Genomic DNA, 15,637 nt, shown 5'->3' with positions numbered 1-15,637 from the left:
CTGCTCCTCCCTCCCCCCCTCCCTCCCTCTCCCCAGCTATTAATTGTCAGTTTTTCTCTTTCAAGCTTTTTGGAGTCCTGAGAGCGTCTGTACGTTTTCTTCTCTGCACCTTGGTTCCCTTACACAGTTTCTGGTTAATTTTTACTAACGTGGGTGCCATTTGCCAAGATACTCAGTTCTTGGTTCTGGTCCCATGGTTCCTGGTTCTATGGTTCATGCTGGTTCTGTGGTTCCTGCAAACCCCTTCTCTCGACCTGTTGCTGCCGGAATAAGTGGCAGGCTCTTGTTCCTGGCTTGGAAGCTCGTGTCATAGCCATTCTCAGCTGTGTTAAATTCCGTGTTTCTTTAAAACCGGCGCATGACATGCAGATTGTTTTGTACCTGGAACTTTATCACACTTTGACCAGAAGTTATCACTCGCCCTCAGTCAGGCCACCCAGATTACCACATGAGGAACGCAGAAGGCTTGTACGTATCTTTTCTGCTTTCTTTTCCTTCCCCAAAGTTTCTAAGCTGAGAAAAGTCATTCGGCGAGGGCGGAGGGAAATGAAGTTTGAATTACTTCTTTTGCCTGTTACTGCCCCCGGTGCAGGGACCCCTAGAAGATGTAATTTTGGAGCAGCCCTTGTCCCTGATCATTTAGCAGGATCAGGCAGCCAGGGGTTGCTATAGGGATCCGAGATTCCCCATCCCTTCCCCCACCCCCAAAACGGCTGAGCACACTTACTTTCTTGGCACTCGCGGTGCCCTCACGCTGCCGGGTATATCGGTCTGCGTCCTGGCAGCGATGGGAGTGAAGCTGCCATTTCTAGTTGTTCTGAGTCACTGGGCAGGTGGAGAGAGGGAGGGACAGGCTCTTTTCCCTTTGCCTTGTTTGCTCAGACAGCCCTGGGGAGAATGCCAAATGTTGCTCAGCTCAGTTCAGCGCCGCTGCCTTTCTGGTACTTTCAGAGCACGGACAGGACGTCGCCCTAAAGCTGCTCGTGCAGACAAGGGCAATGGATGCAGTTGGGCAGCCTGGAAAAAAGTCAGTCTTGCTTGCGTGGTAGTGTTTCTGGTCACCAGCAAATGAAACCGAGGCGCGGCCACCAGGAAAGTGCGGTATTTGTTACCTAAGCAGATAAACAAAGTGAAACTCGTTGAAACAGCTCCTGTCCGGTACAAGATTTCCTGGTGGTACTGAGGACCAGAGCACGTACTAAAGGGGACGCTTCCTTGCTGGGGTGGGGAATGGGGAGCGGGACAAGAAGCGTCCTGCTCCTGCGTGCCTGCTGAGGCCTGGGAGGGCATCACCAGGCCGTGGGGCTCCCAGTTCAGGCGATTCGGGGCTGCGAAGGGCTTGTGTGACAACCGCAAGGAAGGGCGGGAGGGACGCGGCCTCTTGGTGGCGGCTCAACTCCCGCGGTGCTGGCCATGAATCCTGGTTGCAGGGAGCTAAATGCTTTCCTGCCGTTACTTTTCTAGGTAGAGTTACTGCCTTTTTTTCCTTTTTTTTTTTAATCCAAAGGATGTTATGTAATAAGTAAAAATCCTTTTATTTCAGTTGTTTGCAGTGGGGGGGGAGGAGAGGCATGGGAACTCTTGGCCTATTAAGAAATTGGCCTCTGTTGCCAGTACTAACAAGGCATCGCTGCCTTTTGAAATCGGGTTGTTCCCTGTTCCATGCCTCTTCAGACCAAAGACCAGCTACGGTGTCACAACTTCCAACTGAGCTCAGCAAATAACTCTCGTAACACACCCCCAGCCCATTGAATCACCTAGACCTTGTCTTGACAAAGCCCTTGAGCCTGAAGCACTGCCTTTAATAAAAAAAATAAAAAATGAGGTAAGCAAATGCCCCGAGTCCACCTCAAGCTTTCCCTGGGGGAGCTGCGCAGATGAAATCCTGCTTCAGAACCCCTGTCTGCGCAGGAGCTGTTATTTTCTCAGTACGGGGATCAGCTGGAGTTGTCAATTTGCCTATGTCGATAGCAGGGGAACGAAAAAAAATCCATTTCCTTGAGGTTGTCGTGTGACTTGAATGTGAAGACGACTCGGGATCCGGCGCTGTTAATTATGCCCGGCTCTAACCTGCCTGCCCGGACTGGCTCTGCCCTGGCGGCTTGGCGATTCCTGCCCTGGCCGTGTGCGTGTGACCGGGGAGCTTTGCCTTGACGTAACAGCCAAATGGCCGAGAATGCGGGAGCGGATACGGTGACAGGATTCCTCCGGTGACAGGATTCCTCCGCGTGCGTGCGTACCAGCGAGCAGATAATTAAAGGAGCGCGGTCAAGGCGCAGGTATTTTAAAGAGCCCTAACGTGTAACGCCCTCTTAGTAACGCCTTATTAAAACAACAATAGCATTTTAGCAATGTAATTGCCTTTTTTTTTCTTAATGGTGCTAAAAATAGCGCCGTCATTTTAATTTCCTGACAGCAGGATTTGGTTTCCAGCCAAGCAAGGGAGCATTAGAAAAAATGTGTTCTTTTGTAGCTAAATTCCCTTTAAACCAGAAGCGATGAAAATAAGGCTGCTGGTAATAGCTCTTATAAATCTTCCCCTTCTCTCCCTTCCCCTACAGAAGAAAAATGTTCCAAAGTTGTTTTGCTTTTTTTTTTTTATCAGTGAGAAAATGAGCGACGGTGGCTGCTGTTGCAGTGTCTGGAAAGGACGGTATTGACAGATTTCTTAATGTGTGGCGTTGACTGGCTTCAAAAGCCCTCTTCAGTGGCAAATTACCCAAAATCCCAAAGGCAGTACCTAAAGTCCCTCAGGTAAAGGGGTCCTGAGCAAGGGAGGAGAGGCAAAGCCCAGAAAGGTGCTGAAGGTCTTGGTGGACGTAGGGCAAGAGAGGAGCTTGATATTCAGTGTAACTGGATATTTTAGTGTTTGGGGGACAGATGCTATGGAGGATTATTTAACCGGGGGACAGGGAGTGGCTTTGGAGGCACTCGTGAGGCACCCTTCTGAAAACGGGTGTAAATTCAACGTTTGCACGTCAGCCCGTGTGCCGAGAAGATCCAATTACAAGATTAAACCCGACTCCGGGATGAGATTTTCCTGGGGAACTCAGAACCAAGGAAAACGAGGGACGATTTCACGGGCTCAGCTCAGGGCCGGCCGAGCCGCTCCGTGACAGGGACCGCGACGGGGCGGTAGCAGCCGCCCGTGCTCCCCTCACCGCCTGCGGCCGGGCCTCGCCGCCCGGGAACTACAACTCCCGGCGGCCCCCGCGCCGCGCGCACACCCCCAGCGGCTCACTGGCTGAGGCGGAGCACCAATCCGGAGGCGCCGCCGGGCCGGGCCGGCCAATGGGGATGCTGTTGCTAACACGCCGCAGTTATTTTTAGCACGGGGGCCGCTCGCGCACCTTGCGGGCCCTTCGCCGCCTCCGCCGCGGCCGGGCCGGCCCTACGCTGGGGGCGGAGGAGCACGGCTGTGAGGCGGTTAAATAGTCCGCGGAGCCGAGGGGGTGGAGGAGCGGGGGCGGCTCCAGCGGCTCGGCCTCGTCCCCTCAGGGGACGGTGGTGATCCCTGAGGGGGCTCCGGGCAGGGCAGGGGCCGGGCTAAGCCGCGGGTCAATCCCCCCCCCCCCCCCCACCTCGCGGCCGCTTGAGCCACGCTCAATCCCCTCCTGGAAGAAATAATAAATAAATAAATAGATAAATAAATAAATAAATAGATAAATAAATAAATACAGTGGTGGAGGAAGGGAAAAAAGACAGACACGCAGCGGCCCCCCCCCCGCGCCCCGTGAGGCGCGGAGGGGCGGAGGCAGCGGGAAGTAGTCCCGGCCCGCCCCCCGGAGCCGCATCACGCGGGGCGCAGCGCGGATCCGTGCGCGGGGTTGCTAAGGGTGAAAGTTTGCCGTGAGTTGGCTCACTTGGGGCCAGGGCGCGGGCGGCTCCGGGCCGAGGCGAGGGCAGGCCGGCGGCGGCGCAGGGCAGCGGTACCCGCACCTCACCTCCCGGCCGTCCCCCGGCACCCCTCCGGGCCCCAGCCCCGCGGAGGAAGGACCCCGCCCCGCGGAGGGGAGGGAACCGCAGGACAGCGCCGGGCAGGGAGAAGGCGAGGGACGGGGCAGGGACCCGCACGCAGCGCCCGGAGCCGAGGACGAAGTAAGTGGGGGCTGGGGGGGGCCCTTTGTGGGCTGCGCTGGGGGCTGCTCCCCTCACCCCCGGGCGGCCAGCGGGGCTTGGGGGGGGGGTGAAAGTCACCGGTGTCGGGGCTCCCCCCGTCCCCACACCCCCCTATGCCCATCCCCGCTGTAACAAAGGCGCCTTAACGGGGGGGCAGCCCCGCTGCGGGGCTCTGCGGCTGCTGGGGGGGGCAAACAGCGGCTGCCCCCCGTCCTTGGGCCGTGCCCGGCCGGGGGCTCCGGGCCCTGGCGGAGGGGAAGGAGGAGGAAGAGGAGGAGGGAGGGGAGAGGGGGGCGGTGGCTGCCCGCCGGCGCCGCGCTGCGGGGCGGGTGCGGGCGGGGCGCATGTGCCGTGGAAAATTTTGCGCCCTGCCCCGCCGAGGCAGAGCCGGGGCGGCGGGCCGGGCCCCCCGCGCGGGGCACGCCGGGAGCCGTAGTTCGGAGGGGAAGTAGGTCACGGGGAGCGGGGCGGGGCGGGGGGGGCGCGCGGACTACAAGTCCCAGCGTGCCTCGCGGCCGGCGGGAGGCGCCGCGGCTGGGTCACCGCTAATGGCCGCCGGGTGCCCCCCCTGAGGGGGCGGGCGGGCGGGGGGCACGGCGGGTGTCGTTAGGCCGATTAACACGTTCTCGTCACGGTTAATTTACAGAGCGTGCCCCTTTTAGACAGGGGGAGGACTCCTTGACAAAAGGAAAAGGAGAGGAGGCAGCGAGCTGTAGTTGTCTCCTTGCTGCCTTCTGCAGAAGGTCGATGAGGATGGGGACCCTCAAAGTGCACTGAGGCGTTTGTGTTGCTGTTAGGGTGGTGACAAACACGGCTTCGTGCCATTCTCAGCCTGCAAATTCTCATTTCTTACTAAATTTGGGGTCAGGGTTAGGATTTACCACACAAGATGAACAAACTGTTCTCTTCGCGCATAGTTTGCTGGGATCCCAAGCTGTCTGCTCCCCCAGGTGCCTCAAAACCAAAGGTCCAGCGTGGTATCACACAACCCCCCCTTGAGGTAGCACAGGCCTTACAAGTGCTCTTTAACACTTAGAGATGGGCTCTTCGGGGTTTTGCCTGATGCCGTTTTCTCCAGAAAGGGCTTTGTCTCAGCACTGACGCTCCTCCCTTCTGAAAATGGCACCTCCTTGCTGGGCCCTGCAAAAACTCTGGTTGCTTGTTTCTTCTTTGGTGTTCATCTGTTCTTGGTCAGGCCCCAGCGCCCTATCACAGCTTGTTACACCTCAGGAATTCCTTAAAGCAGGTGTTAAAGGCAAGACTTCACTCCCACCTTTCCATCCTCTTGTTCGTGTGTTTTTTTTTGTTGTTGAGTTAAACCTGAGGGGGATTCCTTCCAGAACTGACCTCGTTGTTGGCAGACTCGAGGTGTGGGATTTGCTTTTGGTTGCTGTAGTCCTTAAACTAAGCCTCCTTGGACTTGGATTAGTACTGAAAAGAAACCACCATAGAATCCACGCCCTGTTTTTTTAGTAACAAAGCCTAAAAATACTTGAGGGTTTCCTTAGAATTTGCTTATTTAATTCTTTTCGTCCACTAACCCAGACCAAGCAAACGAGTCTGGTCAGTCCTTCCGCCTCCTGACTGAGGCTGGCCTGGGTACGTGGCCGTGCTGCGGGGGTTCCTGGTCTCTCAGGGGACTGCTGACATCCGATGTTTGTGCTCCGTCCCCACCCCCAAATAATTGGCGCACGATGTAAACACCGCCGAGCGCTGCGTGAGAGCATCCCCGAAGCCCATTTTAGGAAGACAGTTGAACGCGGTGTGTCTGTTTGAGCAAGGTGAGGGCAGCTGAAGGCTGAGCAGCCTCTGACTAAGCCGCCAATTAAAAACTGGATATTCTGCTTGCCCGTGGAGAGGCGTGTGGGCTGCTGGAAGCGTGCTTCCTCGTAAAATAGCTGTGGGATTCGTTTGCTTCGGTGCTTTGGATGGGTGGTGGAGCGAGGTGCTGACCTACGTGGGGGGTTCGTGCCCAGGCAAACACTCACAAATCCGCGTGTAATGGGAGAGCTGAGTGTTGTGGCTTCACACCGGGCTTCTGTGGGTTCTCCCAATTCCAGGGACTTCCTCGGGAGGGAGGGAAGAAAGGAAGGCTTCAGTCATCGGCAAGCAATTCTGGGTTTTGTTAAGCAGGTACCGGGCCCTGGCACAGCCCGGCCCCCTGCTCAGGGATAAGGGATGTGAACTGTGGACAGGCTGTCGGCACCTACGTGTCTCATGGCCCTGCCCCCATCCAAATTAAGCTGGGATTTTAGGCTCGTAGGTAGGCAGAGCCTCAACCGGGTACGCTTAATAAGATACCTATGCGCTTGCCAGTCAAGGGGTAGTAAACACGGCCTGGCAGCTGGCGCCTCAGCACCCTCCCTCGCTCCTTAGCCTCCCCTCCGCGCCTGTGCCAGCAGGACGCAGAGCTCCGCGCGGCCGCCTGGCCTCCCCGAGGAGGGGCTGGCCCCGCTGTCCCGGTGCCGAGCGAGTCACGAGGCTTTTCGGGTGGTGCTCGTGCGCTCCGGCCGGGCGGGCGCAGGTGAGCCCTGCTGGAAGCCGCCGGGCGCGGGGAGGCGCGCTTGCTGTGCTGCCGTGGTCCTGCCAGAGCAGCCAGGTGGCCGGCCTGGTGTCAGCAGCGGTACTTGGCAGCGAGGTAAGTGTAACCTGCTGCCGGGAGCAGCTACACCCCTAGTCCTTCTGCGCAGGACCGGGGAGGCTCTTCCCCACCGGCATCTCTGAGGGCTGGCAGGTTTGGGCAGACCCCTAGCGAGCAGCACCGCTCGTTCTGCAACCTCCTCGTCCCGCTTTTGTTCATGGCACAGCGCGGCTGTTTATCTCAGCAGGCGGAGAATTGGAGAATCATTCTATTTTCTCATCTTCATCCTTCTTCTTTCCTCTCTTTTCCTAGGTCTGCTTGGAGCCAAATCTCGTCTATGTGTGTGTGTCACCTTGTCTCTTTCAATACGCTGCCCTGACTTGCTTGCTGCGAAGGGAGTATGCATCTGGAGATTAAAGTTGCTCTTAACTTCATCATCTCATACCTGTACAACAAGCTTCCTCGGAGGCGGGCGGACCTGTTCGGTGAGGAGCTAGAGCGCCTGCTGAAGAAGAAATATGAGGGTCACTGGTACCCGGAGAAGCCTCTGAAGGGATCGGGCTACCGCTGCGTCCACATCGGGGAGACGGTGGACCCGGTGGTGGAGCTGGCGGCCAAGCGCAGCGGGCTGGCGGTGGAGGATGTGCGCGCCAACGTGCCGGAGGAGCTGAGCGTCTGGATCGATCCTTTCGAGGTGTCCTACCAGATCGGCGAGAAGGGCTCCGTCAAGGTCCTCTACCTGGACGACAGCGAGGGCTGCCAAGCCGCGGAGCTGGACAAAGAAATCAAGAGCAGCTTCAACCCCGACGCCCAGGTGTTCGTCCCCATCGGCAGCCAGGACAACTCGCTGTCCAACTCGCCGTCCCCCTCCTTCGGCCAGTCGCCCAGCCCCACCTTCATCCCGCGCTCTGCCCAGCCCATCACCTTCACCACTGCCACGTTCGCCGCCACCAAGTTCGGCTCGACCAAGATGAAGAAGGGCGGAGGAGCCGGAGGAGGGGGCGGCGGAGCGGGGGCCGCGCCGCAGCCGAGGATGGTCCGGTCTCCCACCACCAACCTGCTGAAGCACAAGGGCCTCTCCCTGTCCATGCACTCTCTGAACTTCGTCGGGAGCGCTGGGAGCCAAGCCCCGCAGTCGCAGCTCTCCCCCAACGCCAAGGAGTTCGTTTACAGCGGCGGCTCGCCGGGAGCCGGCGGCCTCTTCTTCGACGGCGCTGCCGGCGAGAGCCAGGCCAGCAGCGTCCCGCCGGCCTCGCAGTTCGGCGCCGGCACGGGCGGCGCCTTCGACGTGGCTCAGGTCTTCGGTGGCAGCACCAACAGCCTCTTCTTGGAGAAGTCTCCCTTCGTGGAAGGACTCAGCTACAACCTGAACGCCATGCAGTACCCCAGCCAGTCGTTCCAGCCCGTCGTCCTGGCCAACTGAACACGAGGAAGGAGAGTATTTGGGGCGGGGGCGGGAGGGGGGAGACAACAACAACACACACACACACAAAATAAAGAGAGGGAGAGAAAAGAAAACTAGAAATATACAGAAAATATTCAAATCTTATAAATATAGCTTCTTGGAAAATGAGAGAGCCCGGTGTTGTTGCGCTGTGCTGGCGGCGCTCCTGAAGCACTGACTTGTTTTTTAACTCGGTCCCTGCGCTTTTTTCCTACTCCACTTTTTTTACTCCTCAAACGAGCCTAGGGTTGTTCGGTTCCCGTCCCCTGGTGTCGATGGAGGGGCGCGCTCTCGCCGCGGGCGGGCGGGCTCTGCTTTGCCGTTAGGGCTCCGCGTGTGGACGGAGAGCCCCGGCTGTGCCCGCGGGCTCAGGGCATCGCGCTGGCGTTGCCGCGGGCTCGCCGGGCTGGGGCCGCGCGCTGGAAGCAGCGGGTGGCAGCCCCGCGGTACGCAAACACCGCCCGCCCGCCCCGGGGGCGGTGCTGAGCCTTCGGTCCCGGGTCCGGGTTCTCATTGCCGGCTGTGAATTTTGTCTCTTTTATCTCGGAGAGGGGGTTCCTTTCTTTTCAGTTCGAGAGGCGGCACTGGTGGGGAAGAGGAAGGGCTACGTTGTTGAAGCTGCTGTCTTGAGTGGTGGTGTAAGGGTCCGCAGGTCGCTTCTGCGCCAGGGTCCCCGCAGCCCCCCGGCACGGGGAGCGCCTCTACGTGCCCAGTGGGGCTGGGGGACCTCCGGGCGGGACGGAGGCCTCCCTGGAGGCTGTGGCGGGAGTACGGAAGAGGGCAAAGAGGAGAGAGATGGTGACGAGACTCCAGTCTTTGAGGTTCTGTGGTTTAAAAGAAAAATAAGCTCTTTGCTGCCTCCCAAACCTCGGGTTTGGTTTTCTTTGAACAATGTCTCTGGAGCACCCTCTGAAACCCACTTCTGTGGCTGCCGATCCGGTGCGCTCTCCCAGGACGTCCCTGTTCCAGGGCAGAGGGGCTCCAACTCGCGCTTCTCCCTCTCCTTGAGCCTCCCCGTAGCCGTGCTGCCAGTGAGCCTCGGCAGAGGCAGCGGGGCTGTCCCGGGGAGGCTGCTGCTCCCCAGACCTCGTCAAGGAGAGCTTCGGCCTCGCGGGGCGGCCGCAAGAGGCAGGGCCCGAGCGGGCCGCGCGCTGCCATCGAGCTATGACCGGCACGGCGGGAGGGCGAGGGGAGCGGGGCCCCGGCGGCTTCCCCGAAACGGCGTCCGTAGCTAGGGCAAGGGGCTCGGGAGCAGCTGAGCTGTCGGGTTTTCCTTTCTTACTTCGTTTTGCGTTGGGTTTTAACCCCCCGCTTGCGGATGTTACCGCTGCCACCCCCTCCCTCTCCCCGCAGCCCCGTGGGACCTGGCTGCCCCCGCGTCCCCAAAACCGGCGTGCCCCTCTCTGGCAGAGGGCAAGAGGGGAGAGGCGCGGTTCCCCGCCTCCTGCTCGTGCGTGTGAAGCTTCGATGCCGCTTTGCCCTGCCCCGCGTGTCACACCCGCGTTAAAAACCGTGCTGCGAGTGGAAGGAGGGACCAACCCCTCCGCGTCCTAAAGGAAAAAAGCGTGCTTCAGGAACGTTCCTCCAGCCTCAGGCAGCAAGGGAAACTAACGGCCTTTTTCGGGTCTTTTCTAGTCTTGGATGTAGGCGTTCAGCTTCAATTTTATTTTTTAAAACCTGCACTAATTTACCTGGTTTCTTAGGAAGAGAAGAGAGAATTTTTTTTTTAACTTTTATTTTTTATGGGTTTGTGTTCTTTTTGTTGACGTCCGTTTGTATTGAATAATTTGCTACATTTGTAAAATGTAAGAGGTATATATAATATATGTATATTTCTAACGTAAAAAAAAAATTGTAATTTTTTTCTTTTCAAGATTTTTTCTTAAAAAGAGGAGAGAAAAATATTTTTTCAGGAAAAAAAACTTTAGAAAAAAGCGGTGAAGATTCCTTTCTCCCCACTCAGCCTCCCTCCTTTCCCTCCCGCCCCTCTCCGAGGAGTGAATCGACAGTTGCCTTGTGGAGAGAGTGAGTGAGAGAGGACCGAAGTCTGTGCGTCTCCGTGCGAGGGTTTCTGTGAGCGCTTCGCCTGGGTTTCTTTCCAAGAAGGGGGCTACTGAGAGGGGGAACCAGGGGGTTGCTGTCTTTTTTTTTTTTTCCTTTTTTTTCTTTAGCGAAGGAGGAATACAATCAGAGTTTTGTATTCAGAATGTTGTGCAATATTTTGGAACGGGACATTGGTGTGTCTAGAGATTTAGTTAAAAACAAAAACAAAACAAAAAAAAAAAACAAAAAAGGTTGATCAAATCTGTACAGTTTCTATTGTTCCAGATTTTTTTAAGTTTGTATTAAAAGCATGATATAATAATCTTGTGTCGGCTGGTGCTGTGCGGAGGGACCTGCTGTGGGACCTGCTGCGCCTGGGGGGTGGCGGCAGGGGCGTGCAGGGTTTCCTTGGCCTGGAGCGGCGCTGGGGGCCCTCCCCTCGCAGGCGCTGGGTTTGGGGGAGCTCGGCGGAGGCTTCGCTGCGGTAGGAGCAGCCCAGCCCTGCTCGGGTGCCACAGCGAGGGCAGCTCCCACCTCTCGCCGCCAGAAATAGCAGCGGCAGGGGAAGAAGGGGCGGCTGCCTCGCCTTCGGGGTCAGTACCCGTGATTCGGCTCCCTGGGGAGAGCGGGGAGCAGGATACTTGGCCTTGGGCGCGCGGTGCCCTGGAGCCCTTCAGTCAATGGAGTCCCTAAAATGCCCGGCTCTGCTTCCTGCAGTGGCTCGAGTGGAGGCAGAGCCTTCCCAGGCAGCGCTCGCTGGGGCGGGCGTGCTGCTTGTGGGACGGCCGCTGCCCTCTCCGTGCTCCCGCAGGAGCTGCAGATCGCTTCGGGTTTACCTTTGGGGTATGTGCTGAGCGAAGGAAGCCTCCAGTTTGGGGTATGTGCTGAGCGAAGGAAGCCTCCGGCTGCGTGCAGAACCCGTCCCCCGTTTTGAATGTTCATCCGCAGTGACTTCTCGGAGCGGGGTGGGCTCGGATCTGGAAATGAGAACAGACAGTGTCGACTACCTTGTTTTTCGTTTTTGTTTTTAACCCCTCGTTGCTCAGCTTTAATCGGAATTCCTGCAATGGGGAGCTCCTCCTTTTTAGCAGAAGGACGTGGGACAGCTGCTCCGTGCTGAGGAAGAAGCCGAAATGCCTTTTCTTCCCTGTGCCTGTGTGACAGCTTCCCCAGCTTAGCCCGTGGCCCTGCTGCTGCCTTCTTTTTTGCTCCTCAAAAAGCAGCTGGAGGGAGCCCGGCTGAACGTGCCTGAGGAAACTAACGTGGTGCTGGTCCTCGCAGCGGGCATCCCACGCGTGCCCGCGGCCCCTCTGCCCTGCATTTCTTCCAGGAAGAGCTTTGCCCTTGGATTTGCGAGCCCGGGGAAGCGGGCTCCTGCCCCCGCAGGCTGCGCCCCACGTGACCGCCACGCTCTGCCAAGCGACAGAACTATTTTTTCCCCTTCGTGTCTCAACCCCCTCGCAATCGTTCATCTGAAGCGCGCGCCACCTCTCGCCCTTAGACACGTTTCTGGAAATGGGAACCCGCGGCTGTGCCCGCCCGATCCTTGCCCCGCGTTCGCTCGGCTGGGGCGTGGGTTTGGCCGGGAGCTCGATGCCGGGCTCGGGCAGCGACCGAGTTGGTCCCCAAGGAGGTGCGAGAGCCTCCGGGTGATTTTGGCAAGGCCAAGGTATGGGAATGTCGCTGAGACGCTCGTCACTGGGGACTCCGCTGTCGAGAAGGGAAACTTGTGGCTTGAGTCACCGGGCGGGCTCCCACCCGAAAGGAGGAGACGGCTCGGGAGGAAAATGCCACGAAAACGCCACGCTTCAGCCCGGTGCTTTTCAGCCTGTGAGCAGCCATCGCCAGCACGAGTCGGCTGCGCCGGGGTTGGCACCCGCAGCCTTATGCAAGCGTGCGAAGCCGGCTGTGAGGCAGCCACGCCGTGGACTGTGTGTTAAATACAGCAAAACAACCTGGCTCGGCTCCGGCAGGAGAGCGTCTCCCGCTGCTCCACAGCCTGGTGGCTCCACTCAGCAGTGCCTGGCTTGCCGGGGCCCCGCGCCTCTCCGCGTTCCTGGAAAGCAGGAGGAACTCGTCGTGCTGGGTCACCCGGGGACCACAGCAGTACCTGCGAAGCCTCGTCGGGGAAACGCGGACCTGGCTCTCCCCTTGCCCGTCCAGTAGAGCCGCATAGTCGAGAACCAGTCGGGGCTGGACGTCGGCGTTCACACTACCCGCAGCGTCCCGTCGAGTTGCACGACCGCCGTCCTCCCAGCCAGCGCCATGCACGTAGGGCCGGGGGAGCTGGTGGGAGCTGCCCGGTGCTGTGTTGGAGCCACAACCACCAGAACTCCTCCCTGGAGCAGGGTCTCCACGCCCACCAGCTGTGCTGCCAGCAGAACGGGCGTGGAGCTCTGCCCGGCGAGGCCGTTGGCTGCTCTGGTCTTTACCTCCCCCCAGATACGGTCTTGGATGAATACACAGCACCGAATTTCATCTCAAGTACAAGCCCAGCTGGAGAGCTGGGCTTCCTGCTTCTTTTTGGGGAAGATGATGGTGGGGGAATTGGCAACTGCTGCTTCCAGAGGGAGCCACGCTTCCTCCTGGAGGTAATTGTCACTTGGAGGCTCTTATCCTGGGGTGGCAGCGGCTGAGCCTGGCTGTCCAGGCCCTGCCACGGGCAAGGCAGGCTGCAGGGCCACGGCTCTCCACCTCCCAGCCACTCAAAAGCCTCCTGCCCTCAGGCACAGCCTGCTTTACCCCTGCCTGCAGCATCTCCTTGTGCTGTGGCTGGGTGAGCACTGGCCTCCTCGGGCAGTTAAACGCCCACGTTGGCCTGCAGCTGAGTCTCTGCTCTCCCTTGTGGGTGCTCTTCACCAGGCAGGGAGGCTCCACCTCCCCTATCCTCTTTCTTGTCTCTCTCCTCCTGGCTCCACTGGACTCTCCCCTGCACCATTCACCTCCGGTGGGGCTGATTCCCCCTTTCCCCATGGCTTCTCCCAGTCCCGTTTCCCCCACGTGCCCTCGCTGGCCGGCCACAGCCGCCCTCCGCGCAGCAGCGCGGTGCTTGCACAAACGTCTGCATGGCACGGGGCGATGGGACGCGTCCCAGAGCAGCCAGCTCGGCTGGCAGGGGCTCCCCAGCGCTCTCGGTGCTGCTGCAAGAGCCCAATTAGTGGCTCAGGTGTTGCCACAGCCACTGGCAGCGGCCCAGGAGCTAATGACAGAGCAGGTGGCAGAGGCGAGGATTGCAGAAGCGTGGCTGGAGCTGAGGGGAGCTGGTTCGAACGGCTTGTTCAGACCAGTCTCTGCTGGCCACCTGGGACGATGGGTTTTGCAAGGTGGATTCTTGCTTTGTTGGAAGTCTCCAAAACACCCTGCTGCCTTTGAAGGGTGCTTGCAGCTGCGTTCGGCTCTGCCACCCCTCCCAGGATGCCCCAAATTACCCTGGGATTACTGGGGTGACCATACCCATGACCACTGGTTTAGAGAAGGAGGAAAACTCATTAAACTCCAGAAGGGTTTAATCAGAAGCAGAGCGGCAACGGGGCATTGACGCGTGGTGGGTGCTGATGCAACACGATGACAGAGGGGCACAAATGGCATGGTCTGATGAAAGATGTGTTTGTCCTACTGAATTCCTGCACTGCGCCTCTGCTGCAAACGGCCTGAGGCACTTGGGACCCACTGACCAGAGGTGAAGGTATGCAAGGGAGCTGCCAGGGAGGAGAGGAGAGGCTGCAGAGTGACAGCAGAAACCGCAGAAGCGCACAAAGAGCTCAGCAAAAGGCTTGCAAGATGATAAGCAGGAAAAGCTAGGAGAGACTTTTCTGAGCAGGTTGAAAAACTGGTTAAAAAGAGGCGCAGAGCTCTGACCGGAGCTGTTGATGCAGTTTGACTCCGGCTGTGCTTACAGAAGCAGGAGTTTGTGTACTCTTTGTAGGCAAACAGGATTATGTCAAGCCAGCTAATGCCACCATTTGGTTTGCTTGCTAAGGGAAACATTGGGCACGGGCTAATTGCTCAAGCCGAAAGGGAGGCAGGTTTCTGGGATCACCAGGCTGTGATATCTGTGGGCACTCAGAGCTCCTGCCATGCGCTGGGTAAAGCAGGGGGATGGGTGCAGCTCGGCTTGCTTATGCTCAGAGCAGTCAGGGACGCATGAACCCTCTGAATCTTCTCTGTCCCAAGCTCTTGTCCTTGCTGTCCTTCACCAGGGCCTGCGTCTCCTCTTGCACTCAATATCCAACTGAGTTGACTTCGGTGGGAGCACCACAGGCCCTTGGGTGCCAGCCCTCACGTCGGCTGTGAAGAAAAGGGGGGCAAGGTCTGCTCCTGGACCTGTTTCATCCCGTTGATGCTTCTTCCTCCAGTGGCTCCAAAAATGTCTTCAAGAGCGCCCCTTGTCACTGGAATACAGCCCCAGCCTGAGAAGAGCTGTGTGGCTGTGGGCGTGAGGGCCGCCATTTTGTGTTAATAACAATAATTCCCCGCTAATACCGTGTCGCGGGAGGGAAGGCAGAAATGACTAATTAAAATGTTGGGGAGATAGTCAAGTCATGAGAGCATTACTCAGGCGCAATTCAGCCGGGAAGCTGCGATTCACAGCTCCACTATGACAAAAATACCGCGGGACTGAGCTCACCCGGCTTCGTCGCCGAGGTGTCAGGCTGTCAGCCCACCTGGACGTGGCTCTGGGCTGCCCGCCGCCGGGCTTTGTCTCACAGCCAGGAAACAGCTTCACGACGGAGAGGACTTTTGGGTGCTTGTTAGCTGCGGCCAGGCTCAGCGCGGGCTCTGCACAGCCCCTGAGCTCGTCCATCGCTGCCGTGAAGGTCCCGAGGTGCACGTGGTCCAGCAGCACGTGGACTTCTGGCAGCGGAGAGAACGGATACAGTAAACATCAGCCTCCGAGGGCCTGGTGTAGATTAACCAGCGAGCTGGTGCATGAAGCACGTGTCCGGAGCAGCTCCGCTCCCTCCCCTGCGGTGTCAGCCCCTGCTTCCACAGCTGTAGCAACAAGCAGTGGAGAGCACGTGCGGTGGGGCTGTGTAGGAGGAGGGCTCAGCTGGGAGAGGTTTGGGCTGCAGATGGGCTTGGAGCCCAAGGTCTCGGGTGGAAGAGGTGTTTGGGGCAGCAGTGCGGTTTGTGGGAGAGGGTATTTTTTTTTTATTGACAGCTCCAGCACCGTTCTGGCCAGCAGCCACCCTGACTGGTAAATGCAGGGGAGAGAGATGAGGCAACGTGGGGAGAGGGGAAAGGACAAGGACGAGGACAGAGCAAAAGAAATGCTAAGAGCAAAGTCTACCCAGGAGAGAAACTACGCAGAGGAAGCAAAGGAAATGGAAGCAGGGGAAATGCCATAGACGGAGAGCTGGAGGGGCAACAGCAGCCCTCTGGTGGGCAGACAGTGGGCCAGAAAAGGGGTGCAGGAAGGAGCAGGGCCCGGCGAGGGGAACAGCTCCCAT

General features: G+C 58.5%; 1 protein-coding gene across 3 annotated transcripts; it reads left to right on the top strand.

Annotated features, from left to right (window-relative positions):
• The first annotated feature begins 3,763 nt into the window (after positions 1 to 3,763).
• On the top strand, positions 3,764 to 15,435 carry TOB2 (transducer of ERBB2, 2). Of its 3 annotated transcripts, XM_040554428.1 has the most exons (3): positions 3,764 to 4,098; positions 7,013 to 8,161; positions 15,416 to 15,435. In XM_040554428.1, the coding sequence occupies exon 2, from the start codon at positions 7,101 to 7,103 to the stop codon at positions 8,121 to 8,123; it is 1,023 nt and encodes a 340-aa protein (XP_040410362.1). In that variant the 5' UTR covers positions 3,764 to 4,098; positions 7,013 to 7,100; the 3' UTR covers positions 8,124 to 8,161; positions 15,416 to 15,435. The 3 variants fall into 3 exon arrangements, with proteins under 3 accessions (XP_040410362.1, XP_040410352.1, XP_040410369.1); XM_040554418.1 differs by lacking the exon at positions 15,416 to 15,435 and having other exon boundaries at positions 3,765 to 4,098; positions 7,013 to 10,412; XM_040554435.1 differs by lacking the exons at positions 3,764 to 4,098; positions 15,416 to 15,435 and adding an exon at positions 6,739 to 6,757 and having other exon boundaries at positions 7,013 to 10,412.
• Positions 15,436 to 15,637: the final 202 nt, after the last annotated feature.

Source organism: Cygnus olor, chromosome 1 (assembly GCF_009769625.2).
Source record: "Cygnus olor isolate bCygOlo1 chromosome 1, bCygOlo1.pri.v2, whole genome shotgun sequence".
In the NCBI taxonomy this organism is placed as follows: Eukaryota; Metazoa; Chordata; class Aves; order Anseriformes; family Anatidae; genus Cygnus; species Cygnus olor.
Note: the sequence above shows the minus strand (reverse complement) of the source record. Positions and strands in the feature narration are given on the sequence as shown.